The sequence below is a fragment of the Callithrix jacchus genome, chromosome 4, assembly GCF_049354715.1.
Source record: "Callithrix jacchus isolate 240 chromosome 4, calJac240_pri, whole genome shotgun sequence".
Taxonomy (NCBI): domain Eukaryota; kingdom Metazoa; phylum Chordata; class Mammalia; order Primates; family Cebidae; genus Callithrix; species Callithrix jacchus.
In genome coordinates, this window is record NC_133505.1 from 112,802,682 (window position 1) to 112,822,733 (window position 20,052).

The following is a 20,052-nucleotide window of genomic DNA, read 5'->3' on the forward strand; positions in this document are numbered from 1 at the left end:
ACATGAAGCACAAATCCACTTTAAAAATTAATAGATTAGATTCATTAAGAACTTCTGTACTTTGAAATATGCTAAGAAAATGAAAATGCAAGCCACAGACTGAGAAAAATATTTGCAAAACATATATCTGAGAAAGAACTGATATCTAAAATACATAGAACATTGCCCACCTCAATAACAAGTAAATAAGAAAAGAAGCAACTCTGTTTTTAAGAAATGAACAAAAGATTTAAGCAGGCATTTCATTAAAGATTAAAACATAGTTGACAAGCACATGAAAAAATGCTTAATATCTTTGATCATTAGGGAAATTAAAATCACAATGAGCCTGGGCACGGTAGCTTACACCTGTAATCTCAGCACTTTGGGGGGCCGAGGCATTAGATAGTGGACACTTGTAGTCCCAGCTACTCTGGAGGCATGAGAATCCCTTGAACCTGGATCACTTGAAACCAGGAGAGAGGTTGCAGTGAGCCAAGATCATGCCACTGAATTCCAGCCTGAGATAGAGCAAGACTCTGTCTCAAAGAGAAAAAAAGACAATGATAACTAAATGGAAGACCTGACTAGATTTGATCCAGGAAGGCGATAAAATGCCATAAAGTACATTATTGAATCAGTTGACACATTTGAATTACATATAGTACATTAAAGTATTGTATTGATATTAATGTTACTGAGATTGATAACTATACTGTAACTGTATAACATGATATCCTTATTCTTAGGAAATACACACTAAAGTATTTAGGGTTAAAGGGCTATAGTATATAACCTTTAAGATACCCTTGAGTATCTACATATGTACAAACATACACAGAGCACACAAGTAATAAAGCAAATGGGATAAAATGTTAACAATAGATACATCTGGATAAAGGGTATAAAGTGCTTTAGATATGTTATTTTTATTTTTGCAATTTATTTGATAATAAAATTTCAAATATTTAAAGTTATTAGCATTCCACTTGTAATGTTTTTCACAGAACTTCTAGTTAAGGGAGAGAGTTCCTCAGAAAACTTCATGTTTGAATGTGACCCTTTTCAACTGGAAGACCTTGATTCACAAGGGAAATCATCTTCAATCAAATTGGATGATTAAATGAGACAAAAATCTTTTCTCTTTTCTTAGCAGATTAGTTTTCTCTACTTTCTACCACCAGTGCTCTTCCTTCCCATCCTCCGAAACTGTCTAATTAATGAAAGCTACATCTGAGCAGGCTTCCCTCCTTTTTCAATTCAAGCTACAATGGGTTCTTAAATGCTCAATGAGTGTTAGAAGCAAATAATATACTCAGAAGGTGAAATTTTCACATAAAATGAAAGTTTTACTAAGGTATCTTGCTTCACTTCATCAGATCTGGAAGCACAGATGGTGTATTTGGACCAGTTAAAAACCCCTGGAGTTATTCAAAACAATATAGAGAAAAAAGGAAGCAGAATCCCCACAGCGAGAGTGGAGATTCAGACTGGCTGATAACTGGAGGAAGCTCAGGTGGGAGTGCAGCTGCCGTGTCTGCGTTCACATGCTATGCGTAAGATGCTTTTCTCTATCTGTATTTTAAAACCCACCCAAATACAAACATATAGTCATTAACTATATGTAAAATGCAGCAGTAGAGTAGTTCATACCTTCGTATTTTTAGTTTTAGTGAGCTATATGTGCTCAAAGGTATATCAAAATTATATCTTGTAATTGCACTCAACTGTACAGTACACTGTGTATATTTTATACTTCTAACTTAAATATATGTTAAAATAACATTTTTCTGCATAGTATCTGGTTCTCTTAAAATATGACTTTATGGATCTTGCAGAATAAAGCATTGAGCATAAATGAACTTAATTGCATTTCATTTTTTAAGTAATTTGAGTGTCTGCTCACTGATTGTACAAATATTTAGGGACTAACATACAATGGCTTTAGTTAAGTGCTGCTGAGCTAAACTGTTAGTAATGTTTATCCTTCAGCAAGATCAGATTTTGGAGGAAAAAAAGGAATAAAAGAAAAGAAAAAACGCTACTATGTATTCATAAGATTTTAAATAGTGTTTTCCTGAATATGCAATTAAACATGTGCATCAGTAAGTAAAGTTTTTTCAAGCTTGATAGGCGGTGATTGTTCATCTATCACACTTTGTATTTGGTAAGAATCCATTGATCATACTCTCAGTCTCATTTGTAAAGCATTTCTTAACTACCCAAAGAAAAGAAAGCAAATATGGCCATTCCTGTATTTATCAGTATCAATTTAATCAGAGTGAATGTGTTTCTTTAGTAATATTGTTGTATTTTATCTCCCCTTAATTATCCATTAAAACTAAGTTCTTTCACACATGTTGCAACCATAAATTATTTATAATTTTTTAGAGCTATGGAGATGTGAGTTCTACAGATTTTTTTTCAGTTTTCCTAAAATCTTATTAACAAGTAAAACCATTTCATTTTATCTCTGTGGAACTTTATAGGATTGCATTAATATTAATGTGAGTTCTGACAAGTTAGGACTGCAGGATTAGGTGATTTTTTTCTATCCTCATCATCCCACTTAGTGTTCATCTTTCTGAATGTGCTTTGAGTAGATGGCATTTTGACACATAATTCCTATGGAAATGTAAGTTTTACTTTTACATAGCTGTCAGTGAATGCTAATAAGAAAATGTATCTTTTAAAATTGTGAAAGCAACAGTCTGATTTTGTAGCTTAAATTGACACTGTAAGAAAGGAAATATAATTTGCATTTTCTGTAGAGCACAAATGCCATGTTATTGTTAGGCACGTTCTTCAGTCCAAAGCTTTGCTTTAAATGTAAGCAATAGAAGCATAGACCAAAAATAACTTCAGATTTAGTGTATCCCAAACTGTGAAGTGTTCTGCTTTTGTTTCCCCGTTTTCTATTTGTTTCCGCCTTTTTTATTTGTTTCTTTTACAATAGTTTTTAAAAACAGGAAGATTCCTGGAGTACTTTGCAGCCACTAAAAAAAGAATCAGTTAGAGCACTATGTAATGACATGGAGAAATAACCAAGATAAATTGTTAGGTGAAAAATAAGTTACAGAACCCATTTCTGTTAAAGGTAACAGTTGCATACCTATATATGTCAGTCATTGCATGGAAGTACTGAATGTCAATATTTTAATTTTTATAGTAGGTATGTACTATTCAGCACAATTTTTGTTTTCCTGAAATGGTTTTTCAATTGTGGTAAAATGCACATAACATCAAATTTACCATCTTAACCATTTTTAAATGTACAGTTCAAAAGTATTAAAAACATGGTTTTGCAATCAGTCTCCAGAACACTTTTCATCGTAACTCTAAAACTGTATACCCTTTAACCCTCCTCCCAGCCCTGGTAACCACCTTCTCCTTTCTGTCTTATGAATTTAATTACTCTAGTTACCTCAGGTACATGGTGTCATATAGTATTTGTCTTTTTGTGACTGGCTTATTTTACTTAGCATAATCTCCTCCAGGTTAGTTTTTTGTTTTTTTTTTGTTTTTGTAAATAAGAACAACGTAAACTCTGTAGGTAACTGAAGAAATGAACTTTGTTTTGAGTAATGCATGTACAAATAAGTGTGAAAAATTATTCAAAATGCACATTAATAAAAACTTCTTGGTTATAAAATTTTAAAAACTACTAGTACTCAGTGATGGTACTAAAACTTTAAAACACAATCTGACTCCCTGCAACTGGGAATATAAATTGGCATAATCTTTCTGACAAGTAATTTGACAACATATATCAGAAACTTAGGTGCACTAACTCTACTTCCTGGAAGCTAGCCTAAAATATACTCAGATACATAGGGAAAAATTTATGTTCAAAGGTTTTCCTTACACTTTATTTATTAAATAGTTATTCTAGTTAGAAACAACATAAGTGTTTAAGTATATTATTATACATCTCTATCCATGATTCTAAATGGGGTAGGTAGCAAAGGGCTGTATCTGAATCTCTAGGAGGGGTATAGTTTGTAAAAGCATACTGTAAAATTGCCATTAATTTGATTTGTTTTCAATATCAACATCAGAGGAAAGTATAAGATTTATATGTATTTTGAAAGGAGAATAGACTTTCAAATATCAGGAATCACCAATTTATATGATGGAGTATTACATATACTTTACATTTTCAGGAATTTTAATGACATAGTAAAAGGCTTATGATAAAAAAAAGGGATGGAAACTTATGATTAGAGAATGAATGTTCTTAACTATGAAAAAAATGCATTTTTAAAAAGACTTGAAGTTAATATGCCAAAATGTAACAGTGTTTGCCTCTGGGTGTTGGAATATTGAGTACCTCTTATAGTTTTCTCTGCTTTATGAATTCTTTGAGATGAACATGTGTTATTTTTGTGTAATCAGAGGAAAATACAGTTTAAAAATGTACAATTGAAAGGGCAGATTCCAAATATAATTAGAGATATATCATTCTTCTCAAGATAATTCCATTTAAATTCCAGGGCTTTAGGATCGGATACAGGAGGATCCACCAGAAATCCTGCTGCCCACTGTGGGCTTGTTGGTTTCAAACCAAGCTATGGCTTAGTTTCCCGTCATGGTCTCATTCCCCTGGTGAATTCGATGGATGTGCCAGGAATCTTAACCAGATATGTGGATGATGCAGCAATTGTGTTGGGTATTTATATAATTCTATATCATTTGCAACAGTTTCACTATAAAACAAATATGTCTGTCATTTATAAGTATTGCTCATTACAGGTGTACTGGCTGGACATGACCCCAAGGATTCTACCACAGTACCTATTAATAAACCACTTGTGCTTTCCAGTTTGGAAGATGTGAGCAAACTATGTATAGGAATTCCAAAGGTAACTTCTTTCCTTTATACTTTAGAAAAATACTGTCAAGTCCAATAGAGAGCACAGACTTAGGAGGCAGACTGGTTGGGTTTGAATCTCTGCTCTGAGTGCCGCTTTTATTAGTCATGTGAGTTGAGTATGTGACTTAATCTCTTTAAGCTCAATTTCCCCATCTGTAAAATGGAGATAATAAAAATATTGACTTCAAAGAGATTTGTGAGGATCAATTAGACAGTCATGTTAAGTCTGTAAATGTTTTCTGTAATGGGCAAGATAGTAAATATTTTAGGCTTTGTGAACCATACAGTCTTTATTGTATTACTTAACTCTGCCATTATAGTGAGAAAGCAGCCACAGACACTATGTAAATGAAAAAGTATGTCTCTGTTCTAATAAAACTTTATTTTCAAAAACACCTGGCTGGTCACATCTGGCCTATGAGCCATAGTTTGCCCATCCCTAATGTAAAGAAAGGACTTAGCCCAAAGCCATACTTTGCATAGTAATGCCTCAAAAAACATTAACATCTTTACTGCTATTATTACTACTGCATCTATTACAGTAGCAACTGCATAATGAATACATGAAGGTAGTACTGTTAAATTACTGACCTTTTAAAAATATTAAGCCTTGCAATCTATTAATACTTTAAATCTTTTAGGGAGATAAGTTACTCTGTAGCATAATGAAGTTTCACAACCTCAGCAATGTGGATGTTGGGGACTGGCAATTGTTTGCTGTGGGAGAGACTGTTCTGTGCATTGTAAGATGTTTAGTAGCATCCCTGGCCTCTGCCCCTACATGCGAGTAGTACCCCACCACCAAAACCACAACCCCACAACCAAAAATGTCTGTAGACATTGTCAGGGGTCTCCTGGTTAGAGAAAAGGAGAGAAAAGTGACCCCCAGGTGAGACCACTGCCATAGAGAAATACTACTTTATTTTAAATCTTCCATTAGGGTAATATATGTAAGGCCAGGTGCAGTGGCTTACGCCTGTAATCCCAGCACTTTGGGAAGCCAAAGCAGAAGGATCGCTTGAGATCAGGAGTTTGAGACCAGCCTGGGCAACATACAGAGACCCTATCTCGACAAAAAGTTTTTAAAAAATTGTGGGGTGTGGTGGCATGCACCTGTGGTCCTAGCTGTTTGGGAGGCTGAAGTGGGAGGTTTGCTTGAGCTCAGGAGGTTGAGCCTGCCATGAGCCATGATTGCATTACTGAACTCCAGCCTGGTTGACAGAAAAAGACCCTGTCTCAAAAAAAAAAAGAAGTAAAATCTGTGCATTCTTTAAGAATTAACGTAGAACACAGGCTTTAAAACAGACCCAGTTTGGAATTCTAGACCCTCTACTTACCTGCTATTTAACATTAGGAAAGTAACTTCTTATATCAAGATTTTTTATTAACAAAATGAAGGATTAAAATACCTACATCATGGGCTTGTTAAAAGCACGAGATGAGAGAACCTTTAAAAATCATCTAACAGGGTACCTGATACTTGAGCATTTAACAAATATGTTCCGTGGCGCTATCTTAGCTCACTGCAACCTCCACTCCACCCCCCACCCCAGTTCAAGCGATTCTCCCTGCCTCACCCTCCCAAGTAGCTGGGATTACGGGTGCTTGCCACCATGCCTGGCTAATTTTTGTTTTTAGTAGAGACAGGGTTTCACCATAGTGGCCAGGCTGGTCTCAAACTTCTGGACTCAAGTGATCCACCTACCTTGGCCTCCCAAAGTACTGGGATTACAGGCATGAGCCGCTGTGCCCAACCCAGATCTCCAGTCTTTAATATTGTTATATCCAGATCATAATATCTAGTACTGTGCTTGTCATACCATAAATACTCTTAAATGGATTCAATTTTTCTAGCTAACTACCAGCAATTTTATCGTATTTTCTAATGTATTACCAAAGGTCCTGAAGCACAAAATTTTATAAAATCATCTATACCAATTTTGTTCCAATTTTGTATCTTTACTTCTTCCTATAAGGAATATCTTGTACCAGAATTATCAAGTGAAATACAGTGTCTTTGGTCCAGAGCTGCTGACCTCTTTGAGTCTGAGGGTGCCAAAGTAATTGAAGTATCCCTTCCTCACACCAGTTATTCAATTGTCTGCTACCATGTGTTGTGTACATCAGAAGTGGCATCAAATATGGCAAGATTTGATGGGCTACAATATGGTAAGATGGCTGGCTTATTTTAATTTTAAGGTAGTTGTGACAAACATTTGAAAAGTGCACTTATTAGTGACAAAAAAAGTTATTGCTTGAGATGTTAATGATTCAAAAAATTTAATCAGTGAATCATTTTACCTTTGTCATTTTAGACTTGTACTTACACTATTTGTCATAAATATCTGTATACATTCAGTTTACTTCTCAGGACTGTGAATAACTTGAAGGGATAGTATCTTGTTGTCGTATGTTCAATCTTACTAATATAGTGCCTGATGCATGCTAGGAGTTCAATAAATATTTGAATGAATGAATGAGGGAGTGAACAAATGGAGTTTCCTTCTTGGTTCTTTTTTTCTCTCACCATGACCAGTCAGTCAGTCAAAAGGCAGATAGGGAAAAGAAACCATAAGGGCAACTCCCTAAACTAGTGTTGGTCACAAAAATGTGAATCTAACTTAGCCAGACATGGTGGCACATGCCTGTAATCTCAGCTACTCAGGAGGCTGAGGCAGGAGAATCACTTGACCCAGGAGGCAGAGATTGCAGTGAGCCTAGATCATGCCACTGCATTCCAGCCTGGGTTACAGAGTGAGACTCCATCTCAGAAAAAAAAAAAAAAAAAAGGGAATCTAGGCCTGGTTTTAGCCTAAACTTTACATACTTTCAAGTAATATTTACCCTTTTCTTGTCTTCAGGTCACAGATGTGACATTGATGTGTCCACTGAAGCCATGTATGCTGCAACCAGACGAGAGGGGTTCAATGATGTGGTGAGAGGAAGAATTCTCTCAGGAAACTTTTTCTTATTAAAAGAGTAAGACAATTCATTTAGGAATTTTCTTCATTCTTGAAACCTCAAGTTACATGTCTCTATCAGATCTTATAAGTCGAGATATTAAGTAAAGAAACAAAATCTTTTGAAAAGACCTGTTTATGGCACTTTTGGGTCCTTGTATTCAAAAACCAAAGAAATATTGGTACTTTAGCTAAATGATTAGTACAAACTACAGGCAGCCCTCCATATCTGTGGGTTCTGCAACCTTGGATTTAACCAAACAAATCAAAAATATTCAAAAAATAAAATAAACATACAATAATAAAAAGCAATACAGTATAACAGCTATTTACATCACATTTACATTGTATTAGATATTACAAGTAATCTAGGGATGATTTAAACTGTGCATAGGTTTTATGCAAACACTACACCCTTTTATATGAGATTTGAATATCCTCAGATTTTGGTATCCAATGGGCTTGGAAACAAACTCACCCCCCCCCCCCACCTTTACAGACATCAAGGGAAGAGTGTTAATAGGAAGCCATTAAGGATTTTAATCCTTTTAAATGTCCCTTGGCTATTACCACATTGGCTTATTGCTGTTAGAGCCTTAAGCAGGGAGTTGTATTGTCTCTTGAAAAGTATTGAATCAACTTAGTTTTTCCTTATATGTCTTTGCTCTAAGAAAGAATTCAAAATGACTGTAACATCTCCTTCAGTTATCTTTATTATGAGTTTATTCATGATCTTGTGAACAGGCCTCATCTCCTATACCACCAGGTGTGTCTAAGAGGACATGAGAAATACAGAAAAGCAAGATTGGTTATTTTAATGAAGAGCTTCTTGGAGTTTTTCTCCATGCCCTCAAGGGCAGAAAGCATTTTATTTATCTGTGCATCCTCTCAGGGCCAATAGTTAGAATTACTTTTATTTTTGAGACAGGGTCTCACTCTGTCACCCAAGCTGGATTGCAGTGGAGTGATCTCAGCTCACTGCAGCCTCTATCTAGATCTCTTGGACTTAAGTGATCTTCCCGCCTCAGCCTCCCTACTAGCTGAAACTACAAGCATATACCACCATGCCCAGCTAATTTGTGTATTTTTTGTAGAGACAGGATCCCACCATGTTGCCCAAGTAGCTCTCAAACTCCTGGGTTCAAGCAGTTCACTCACCTCAGCCTACAAAGTGCAGGTGTTACAGGAATGAGCCACCATGCCGGGCCACACGATTACTTTTTCTAAGAATACTATTTGAGGTGGGCGCAGTGGCTCACACCTGTAATCCCAGCACTTTGGGAGGCCAAGGTGAGCAGTTAACCTGAGGCCAGGAATCAAGACCAGCCTGGTCAACATGGCAAAATCCCGTCTCTACTAAAAATACAAAAATTAGCTGGGCATGGTGGCAGGGGCCTGTAAATCTAGCAGCTCAGGAGGCTGAGGCAGAAGAATCACTTGAACCCAGGAGGCAGAGTTTGCAATGGGCCAAGATCATGTCACTGCATTCTAGCTTGAGCAACAGAGTGAAACTCCATCTCAAAAAATAAAAAGAATACTATCTGATGATGTTCCAGATTAAAAGACTCTTACCATATTGACCAGATGCTTATAATGACTTTGGAGTAGGAAAAGAAAATGAAATACTGCTAAGAAATTTTCTGCGTGAAGACTTTTATTAAGCCAAAGATGTTACATTTGCCAAATATTATAGATTAGAACCATATGGTTTATCTCAGGGCACAAGTTGATCAATTCGATAGGTCATTGTAGCAGCATAAAAAGAAATAGAAGGAAAGGAGTCAGAAAGCATTTTCATCATCACCATTTGAGGGTTCTGATAAAAGGAAGTTAGAATTACTGCTGGTATCCCTAGCTCCTGAGTCAGTTCCAAGTTGGTTAACTTGAGTGGACAAGGGTGATAGGAAAAATGGGATTTGGAATACTTTATTTTAAAAAGTCCATTTATGTGCCAGGAACTGTAGAAAGTCTTAACATTTTTTATCCATGTGATCTCAGTTTAGAATTTTGTTATTCTTCTGCTACCTTTCGTTCACTAAACACAAATGTATTCAATTAGGAATTCAGAGTTTATTTTTAATTGACATAAATATTTACTTCGTACCAAGGTTAAATCTATGTTTTGCTATTTATTCTTCTATTTGTCCCATCTGTTTTTTCTTTTAACCTTTTTTTCTCTTAAAAAGGTTTAAAATGAGAAAAATAGTGTCATTTATATTTACCTATATATTTAGTATTTCTGGTGCTTTTCTCTCTGCACTATAGATATAAATTTACATCTGGTATAATTTTGTTTTTGCCTGAAGAACTTTAATCTTTCTTGTAGTGTAGTCCTGTTGGCAGTGAATTCTTTCAGCTTTGGTTTATATGTAACATTCTTTGTTTTGCTTTTAATTTTGAAAGATATTTTCTCTGGGTTTAAAAGCATAGGTTAAGCCAGGCGTTATATCTGCTCAGGAGGCTGAGGTGGGAGGATTGCTTGAGCCCAGGAGTTCAAGGCTGTAGTGAGCTATGATCCCACCACTACACTTAAGCCTGAGCGACAGAGCAAGAGCCCATCTCTTTAAAAAAATAAAAAGTGTAGGTTGCTTTTTCTTTCTGTACTTTAAAGGTGTTGTTCCATTGTCTTTTGGCTTACATAGTTTCTAAGAAGTCTGTTATTCTTACAGTCATTCCTCTGTATATAATGTACCTTTTTTTCCTCTGGCTGATTTTAAGATATTCTCTTTATTATTGGTTGTCAGGAATTTGACTGTGATGTGCTTTGGTGTGGTTCTCTGCATATTTCTTCTGCATAGGGGTTTGTTAAGCAGCTTTGATCTGTTGGGTTATAGCTTTTATCAAATTCGGAAAATTTTGGCCATTATTTCTTCAAATATTTTTTTTGTCCTACTCCATCTGTTTGGGACTCTTTAATCTACCTGATGTTTTCTCACAGCTCACTAATGCTACTTTTTTTTTTCCTTTGAGATGGAGTCTCACTCTGTCACCCAGGCTGTGCAGTGGCACGGTCTTTCAGCTCACTGCAACCTCCACCTCCCTGATTCAAGCGATTCCCCTGCCTCAGCCTCCCAAGTAACTGGGATTACAGGCACACACCATCATTCCCAGCTAATTTTCTTATATTTTTAGTAGAGACAGAGTTTCACCATGTTGGCCAGACTGGTTTCAAACTCCTTATCTCAGGCAGTCTGCCTGCCTCAACTTCCCAAAATGCTGGGATTACAGGCGTGAGCCACTGCACCTGGCCTACATTTTTTTTTTTCTCCCCTCCCCCCCAGTCTTTTTTCCTTCTCTGCTTCCTTTTGGCTAGTTTCCATTACTGTTTTCAGAATCACTGATCTTTTTTTCTGTTACGTCGATCCTTTCCAGTATATTTTTTATACGTTGTATTTTTTGTGTATAGAAGTTCCATGTAGGTCTTCTTATCCCTTCAATTTCTTCATTATTTTATGTTTTCTTCTACCTTCTTGAACATATAGAACATATTTAGGCTGGGCGCAGTGGCTCACGCCTGTAATCCCAGCACTTTGGGAGACCAAGGCAAGTGGATTACTTGAGGTCAGGAGTTTGAGACCAGACTGGCCAACATGGCAAAACGCGGTGTCTACTAAAAATACAAAAATTAGCTAGGTGGGGTGGTGTGGTGCGTGCCTGTAATTCCAGCTACTCGGGAGGCTGAGGTACAAGAATCATTTGAACCTGGGAGGTGGAGGTTGCAGTAGCTGAGATTGTGCCAGTGCACCCCAGCCTGGGTGATGGAGTGAGACTGTCTCAAAAAAAATAAATAAAAAGGACATATTTATAATAACTATTTTAATGTTCTTATCTACTCATTCCAACATTTCTGCATCTGTTTGTATTAATTGCTTTTTCCCTCTCTGGTTATGGGTCATATTTTTTGCTTCATTTCATGCCTGTATATTGTGAATTTTACATTGTCATTTGCTAGACTTTTGTTATATTCCTTTAAACAGGGTTGCGCTTTTTCCCAGGATGCAATAAAGTTGTTTAGAATTTGTTGGATCTTTTCAAGTCTAATTTTTAAGCTTTGTTAAGATAAATCCAAAGCAGCCTTTAGTCCAGGGCTAATTTTACTTTACTTTGAGGTGATGCCTTGATGCTGCATATAATCAAGTCTTTTCACTTTGGCTGTTAGGAACACAAACTATTTCCAGCCCTGTTTGAGCTCTAGCAATTGTTTTGTCCACTGCTTTTTGGGGATTGTTTCCCCAGCCTTGGGGTCCTTCTTATGCATTCATAGATCAGTATTCAGCCGAAGACTCAAGGAATCTCCCTGCAGATGTCTTGCACTCTCTCGTTGTGCCACTCCCTCCTATTCAGTACCCTGCTTTGCAAATGCTGTCTTTGCCTCCTTGAACTTCAGATCTCTGTCTCTTTAACTTACCCCCCAATACTGTTCAGCTTTCTCTGAAATGAGGCCTGAAAACTGCCTCTAGGTATTATATTAAGCTGGGGAAATTAAAGGGTATACCTCATTTTCTTTTTTTTTTTTTTTTTTGAGACAAGGTCTCAGTTTGTCACCGAAGCCGAGTGCACTGCCGTTGCCATGGGGTCCCAGGTTCATGCACTTCTCAGCAATCCACAACACTCCCCGCCCTCCAGCAAAGCTAGGACTACTACAGAATTTTTTGTAGACACAGGGTCTCCCTGTGTTTCCCAGGCTGGTCTTGAACTCCTGGGCTCAAGGAATCCTCCCACCACAGTCTCCCAAAGTGCTGGGATTACAGGCATGAGGCACCACACCTGGCCTGGCTTACTTCATTTGTTTCTCTTCTCTCACAACTTTTTCTCCTGAACATCTGTTGTCTAATGTCTGAAGATGGTCATTTCATAGTATTTTGTCCAGTTTTCTAGTCGTTTAAGAAGGCAGAGTGTCTTAGTTCACTTTTTTTAATCCCTTATTCTGAGAATTAGTTCATTTTTGCTGCTATAACAGAATGCCTGAAACTGGGTAATTTATAGTGAACAGAAATTGACTGGCTCACAGTTCTGGAGGTTGGGAAGTGCAACATTGAGGAGCCGGCACCTGGTGAGGGCCTTCTTGCTATGTCCACACATGGCAGAAAGCAAGGGTGGGGAGAAAAAGAGGGAGAGAAAGGGAAAGCACATGGAGGGCTGAACTTTCCTCTTACAATGGCACCAATCCATGACCCAGTCACCTCTTAAAGATCCAACCTCTTAATACTGTTACAGTGACAATTAAATTTCAACATGAGTTTTGGAGGGGACAAACATTCAAACCATAGCACAGGGTAAATCCCATCTCCATTACTTCATCTTGGATGGAAGCAGTTCTTTTGAGCCAAATTTAAAGTAGGAAGAAATTTAATAGAAAACAAGTATTTGTGCTTTATAAAATTCAGGTTTTGTGGGAGGCTGAGGCAGGAGAATTGCTTGAACCCGAGAGGTAGAGGTTGTAGTGAGCTGAGATCACGCCACTACACTTCAGCCTGGGAAAGAGTGAAACTCCTCTGAAAATAAAATAAAATTCAGGTTTTGGAATGCTGTAAATGGGGTGTTTAAACCACCTATTATTGTTGTGTAAATTATGTGATGCCTGCATTTATCTCTCTGTAGACCCTGTGGTCAAATAAGAGTAAGGACATATGATATTTCTGTACAACCCTTTTAGAGTAAAACATACTTCACATTTGTATCATATTTTATTTTGCCCTCTGTAAAACTGGAGCAGGTATATCCATTTTTACAGTTGTAGAAACTGAGGTTTAGAACAGTTAGTTCTTGCTAGCCCCTCCCGACAGCTTCAGAAGAATCTAAAAGATTTTCTTTTCCCTTTCCTTGGTATCATTGACTTATGGTTACTGCTATTCATAAGTCAGTGATACCAAGGACTGGCTTTTTCCTTAGTCCTTTTAGTAAAATAAGCGTTCTTGAATTTCACTTATCTACCCCTGGGCTATACCTAGCCATAAAAAACAAAATTCAAATACTGCAAAGCTTACTACTGTCTATCTGAGTAAACTTTAGAAAGTCATTTATTGCTATATACTTTACTCACTTTAAAATGAATATGGTGAAACCCCGTCTCTACTAAAAATACAAAAAAAAAAAAAAATTAGCTGGGCATGGTGGCACGTTCCTGTAATCCCAGCTACTCAGGAGGCTGAGGCAGGAGAATTGCCTGAACCCAGGAGGCGGAGGTTGCGGTGAGCCGAGATCGCGCCATTGCACTCCAGCCTGGGTAACAAGAGCGAAACTCCGTCTCAAAAAAAAAAAAAAGAATATTCCGGTTTAATGATAGCCCTGAAATTATTAATATTTTGAGATTATATATGTAGAATTGCATCTACTATTGAATTCTGATTGATTAAATTTATGAGTAGCAGCGCAATTGAATTCATTTTTATGTGTTAGTAAGAATCTTAATGGTGCCTGCTCCCAAAAGCCAACAATCCAGTGGTTCTTTATCAAGCCCGATGTAAGATAGTTGATTCAAAGAAAAATACAAAAAATCCTTTAATACGTCACCCACTTTTTTCTCACAGAAACTATGAAAATTATTTCGTCAAAGCACAGAAAGTGAGACGCCTCATTGCTAATGACTTTGTGAATGCTTTTAACTCTGGAGTAGATGTCTTGCTAACTCCCACCACCTTGAGTGAGGCAGTACCATACTTGGAGTTCATCAAAGAGGACAACAGAACACGAAGTGCCCAGGATGACATTTTTACACAAGCTGTAAATATGGCAGGTGAGGATTCCTCAGGAACATTTTGGTTTTCTTCAAATTGTTAGGCCGGTACCCTGGTCTTCAGCTTAAGAATGAGAAACCACCCCCATGATCCAGTCGCCTTCCACCCAGCCCCACCTCCAACACTGGGGATTACAATTCAGCATGGGATTTGGGCAGGGACACAAATCCAAACCGTATCAGTACACATGCATGCACTCTCACCACACACACACAAACATAACACACTTAGTACTATTGTTTGTTAACTTTTATTTTGAAAAATGTAAAACCCACAGAAAAGCTGAAAAAGTGATATATTGAATGCTGATATGCCCTTCACCTGGATGTAATCTTAACATTTTGTTGCCTTATTTGCTTTGCCCTTCTTTCCCTCTTCACACACACACACACACACACACACAGGCACACACGCGTGTGGTTTTTACCTGAATCATTTGAAATTTTCAGATGTCATGACACCTCACCCTTAAATACTTTTGTACAAATTTGATAAGAATACATTATCCTACAGAACCACAATTCCATTGTCATACCTAAGAAAACTAACATAATTGAGTAATAATTCAAATATAGTTTATATTCAGATTTTCTCAGTTCTACCAAAAGTGTCTTTTATGAGTTGTCTTTCCTCCTGATATATTACATTGGTTTATGGTATCTTTTTAAAATCTAGAACAATCACCTACCTCTCTTTTTTCTTTAAAACCACATCAGTCTGCTATAATTTTTGTTTCAATCATCAAACAGAATGTAGAAAACTTAAGAGGAAAAGCAAAGTCTATTACATTTGCCTGTACTTTAGCTTCTGTGTTCATTCTTCCTTCCTGAAGTACCAAGATTCTTTTATCACTTCTGTTTAGAGAAATTTCTTTAGCCATTCTTTTAGGATAGGTCTGCTGATGAAAAACTATAGCTTTCCTTTTGAGAATGTGTTGATTTCCCCCTTTGGTTTTTAAAGGTTATTTTTGCTGGATGTAGAATTCTGGTTCAACAGTTCTTATCTTTAGTGCTTTAAAAATGTTAAGAGCCCAGTCCACTTGTCCTGTATAATGTCCCATCCATAATCTGGATTTGTCAGATTGCTTCCTTGTGATTGGGTTGAGTTAAACATTTTTGGTAGAAATACTACATACTCTTCATGTCAGGAAACAGTTAATAGCAGTGTGTCTCACTTTTGAAAACCAAGCTGATCACTTGGCTAAGGAAGTAACTGCCAGATGTTTCCTTATAAAAAAAGGTACATTTTTCCTTTTATCATTTTGTAAGCAGTTTCTGGGGTGATACCCAGAGACCGTGTGAATATCCTGTTGCCCAGTTTTAGCATTCATTGGTCATCCTTGAAATACTAGCTAGAGAATTACAAATTCTGGCTTCACTAATTCTGTCATTCAGTCTGCATGTATTAGCTAGCAGTATTCTCTAAAGAAGAGCCTTCCTTTTTTCTTTAATTCAGTGTGTTATAAGCAATTACTGTCAGTATTGCTTTTGATGCTCAAATTGTCTAATAAGAGCCCCTTCAAGTTATAAGTATCCTTTAAAACTGTCCCCATTAATTATTGAAAACATGCTTTATGGTATAACAAGATATTCTGGGATTTTGTACTTTCTCTGCCCAAACCTGGAATTAAAACTCCCCTGAACTAATTTCTCATCTACTGGATTGCCAAAAATTCAAAAACTGAACTGAACACAACACAAAAACTGAACAACGCAAGGCTGTAGGTAGAAGATGAAAATGGTACAACTTCTTTGCAGGGAAATTTGGCAATATCTAATTACATATGTATTTGTCCTTTGATGAAGCAAGTCCTTCTTCATCTAAAAAAAAACTGCAGGAATGCCAAAACAATACATACACAAAGTAATTCTTTTAGGTATTGTATAAAATAGCTAAATATTGAAAACAATCTAAATACCCAACCGTAGAAGACTGGTTTACTGAATTATGGTAAAACCAAGTAATGGAGTACTATACAGCAATAAGGAATGAGTAAAGGTTTCTGTGAACTGATACAGAATGATTTCCAAAATATATAAAGTAAACAAAACATAGTATAAAATCATTGTATAGCACAATATTTGGAGGGGGAGGGTGTTTGTTTTGAGACAGAGTCTTGCTCTGTTGCCCAGGCTGGAGTGCAGTGGCACAATCTCAGCTCACTGCAACCTCCACCTCCCGGGCTCAAGCAATTCTCCTCTCTCAGCCTCCCAAGTAGCTGGGATTGCGGGCACCTGCCACCACGCCCAGCTAATTCCTATGTTTTTAGTAGAGATGTGGTTTTACCATGTTGCCCAGGCTGGTCTTGAACTACTGACCTCAGGTGATCCACCTGCCTCGGCCTCCCAAAGTGCTGGGATTATAGGTGTGAGCCACTGCACCTGGCCTTTAGGTTGTTTTTTAAACCTTATACTTTATTTATTACCATTGGAAAGTGGAAGAGGTCTTTGCTGCTTAGGGTGGAGAATTAATCACCTGTTGGGTTTCTTTCTTTTCCCAGGATTGCCAGCAGTGAATATCCCTATTGCGCTCTCAAACCAAGGGCTGCCAATAGGACTGCAGTTTATTGGACGTGCATTTTGTGACCAACAGCTTCTTACAGTAGCCAAATGGTTTGAAAAACAAGTACAGTTTCCTGTTATTCAACTTCAAGAACTCGTGGATAATTGTTCAGCAATCCTTGAAAATGAAAAATTAGCCTCTGTCTCTCTAAAACAGTAAACATATCTTAAAATTTAAGATAACTTTTAGGCCTGGTGTGGTGGCTCACACCAGTAATCCCAGCATTTTGGGAGGCCAAGCCAGGTGGATCACCTGAGATCAAGAGTTCGAGACCAGCATGGCCAACGTGGTAAAACTCTATCTCTACTAAAAATACAAAAATTAGCCGGGCATAGTGGCAGGGACTGTAGACCTGGCTACTCGGGAGGGTGAGGCAGGAGAATCACTTGAACCCCAGAGGCAGAGGTTGCAGTGAGCTGAGATTGCACCACTGCACTCCAGCCTGGGTGACAGAACAAGACTCTGTCTCAAAAATAAATAAATAACTGACTTTGGAGATTCTATACTCTATGGAGTCAAATGGTCTTGCTCAATTCTTATAATTAGGTTTCTTGTTAATACATTCTATGGAATCGCTTTTTTAAATTCCTGTGATAATTAATAACAAATAATGTGTCAGCATTTATTAACCATCCACTAAGTGCAAAGTGCAGTACTTCTGTGATAACACAAGGTATCTGTTCTTCAAAAACAATGCATTCTACCATAAAGTTTATTGAAGAGTTTACTGTAAAAATAAGATTAGGGATAAACTTCTCAAAAATTGTACATCTGTGTAACTAAAGCACTAACAAAAACATGAATAGTCTCCAGAGGTAACCTGGATAGCCTAGGCAGATAACTTATCATGTGGTGGAGGCTGCCTCAGGAGTTGTTAAAAAAAAACGCACAGAAACAATTGAGTGGGATTATTGGCTTCTGAGTGCTAAGCAGAGCAGGTGGAAGAGGAGCTCTAAGCACAGGAGGAAATGCAGCCAGTCAGGGCCCAGAATCATGCAAATCTGGGGGTGTATGCCTCTCTGGGGAGGAGCCCCAGGTTCAGGCACTCCTTTTATTTCCCTAAGAGCTGAAATGACTCAGAACTTTCCTCCTTAGAGTTAAAATTTTACTTCTGCTATTTCAGAGCCTGTGCCTAGATGCCAGAACAACTCCATGTTACACTGAGTTCATGCTCCTGTTTCCTGATCACAAATGAGCTCATTGATGTCATAGAAACATTTGTTGCAACCTAACAGACTGTCACAGATTGGAAACTTGGTAGACAGCAGCGCATGGTTTTAGTGAAAAAGGTTCAAAATACACGAGGAACATACACTCTGAAAAACGTGCAGAGAATTTGGTATTGATGCCAAAGAGGCGAAGCGTATGACTAGACCTTGCCTTACCCCAGACTCTGTATCTCACGGTTTCCTTGTCCTCTTGACTATCTTTACAAGTGTTTTTTATTTGGGCCCCTTGAGCCCAGAGAGATATTAATGGAGATCTGTATTCAATATTAGACAAAATCTAATGGAAACCATCCATTTACTCATGATAAGGCTTCATCATTGGATCTCTGTGTCTTGTCTTCCCTAGAACATCATTGTCATCTCATATTGAGGGGTATTTTAATCCAGAACTTACATACTGTTGATAAATAAAAATAGAAAGCTGAATTGTTAATTCACTTTAGTAAGAAAAAATTACTTTCTAAATATGATGTTCACGAAGAGAAAATAATGAGTCAGAACCATCTGCAGAACCACTGGAATATTTCGTCATTACCTGTTAGTTTCCATAAATAGTTTTCTGTCCTCTGAGATCTCCCACTCCCAGATAATCTAACTAACTTTACATAGAAGTTTTATGTGCCAGGCTCAATAATATTCTTATACATTTTGACTCTGAATCTCTGAAAGAGGAAGAAATCCATAAGAGAGAAAACTGCATTACTTTATAGCAAGAGGAAACCATTTTAAGTTTTTAAATTACTCATACACCGTATCAGCCCAGATGGAGGAACCATTTTAGTTGAAGGAGCGAATATGATGTCAAAAGCAAGTAAATAAACAATTTTACCCACTGCCCCAATCTTTTTTATGTAATGAATTAAAAAAAAATAGAGATGGGCTCTTCTTATGTTGCCCAGGCTGGTCTCAAACTCGTGGGCTCAAGCTATCTGCCTGCCTCAGCCTCCCAAAGTGCTTGAGCCACCATACCTGGCTGAAATTTTTTCAAATAATATTAATTCTTTTGTTCCTGTATCTCTACATGAGCTGCACTAATACTTTGGAAATTAAAAAGTGAAACACTTACCATTCTCATATACTCATATCCAACTAGCATGAAATGATACCAAAGTTATTTTTCTTTCTTCATTTTTACACTTAATGTAGCACGTCTCATTTTGCCAAGTCACTGTCTGGGAATTTAAGTGACAAATGCTTTCTCTGTCTCAGCTAATTAAACCCTAAAATTATTAGCAACAGAACTTCCAGAACAGAGTGTTTTTGAAAGGTGAAGATGTCTACATGTGTCAAATGAGTTCCTTGATAAGACCTGGAAGACCAACCAAAAAAAAAAAAAAAAACAAAAGTTTGAATGAATGCATGCCAAAGTGAAAAACTATGATCATAAAACATGGCGCTGTGCCATCACAGAAAGCCAAAGCAGCAAGTGGGAAAACTGGTGTTCCGTGTTGGCCTGTGCTTAACGTTACCAAGAAAAGCACTTGAAACCCGGGAGGCAGAATGTTCCCTTTGAATGGCTGACACCAGGTGCTCTGTGATGACATCAAACTGGGCTGTTTAAAAAAGATGGCATGGTATAGAAGAGGAGCTTGCAAAATGACAAAGAAAAAAAAGTGCTTATTCCTATTAGGAAATACCTGGACCTCCTAATGTAAATAAGTAACTTTAGGATTTTAAACAGAATCTGAAGGATAGCGAAAAGAGAAATGGTT

The 20,052-nt window shown here is 37.3% G+C and overlaps 1 protein-coding gene across 2 annotated transcripts in view; it reads left to right on the forward strand.

Annotated features, from left to right (window-relative positions):
• QRSL1 (glutaminyl-tRNA amidotransferase subunit QRSL1) overlaps nucleotides 1-19,581 on the forward strand; it is a 35,170-nt gene extending 15,589 nt beyond the window's left edge. The window contains exons 5-11 of one of the 2 annotated variants that reach the window (XM_002746876.6): nucleotides 1,359-1,535; nucleotides 4,473-4,648; nucleotides 4,732-4,841; nucleotides 6,829-7,021; nucleotides 7,714-7,831; nucleotides 14,343-14,548; nucleotides 17,050-19,581. In XM_002746876.6, coding sequence (XP_002746922.3) covers nucleotides 1,359-1,535; nucleotides 4,473-4,648; nucleotides 4,732-4,841; nucleotides 6,829-7,021; nucleotides 7,714-7,831; nucleotides 14,343-14,548; nucleotides 17,050-17,270 — 1,201 coding nt within the window. In that variant the 3' untranslated portion in view covers nucleotides 17,271-19,581. The remainder of the gene's footprint in view (nucleotides 1-1,358; nucleotides 1,536-4,472; nucleotides 4,649-4,731; nucleotides 4,842-6,828; nucleotides 7,022-7,713; nucleotides 7,832-14,342; nucleotides 14,549-17,049) is intronic. The other variant, XM_035296421.3, reaches the window with a different exon arrangement.
• The last annotated feature ends 471 nt before the right edge of the window (nucleotides 19,582-20,052 follow it).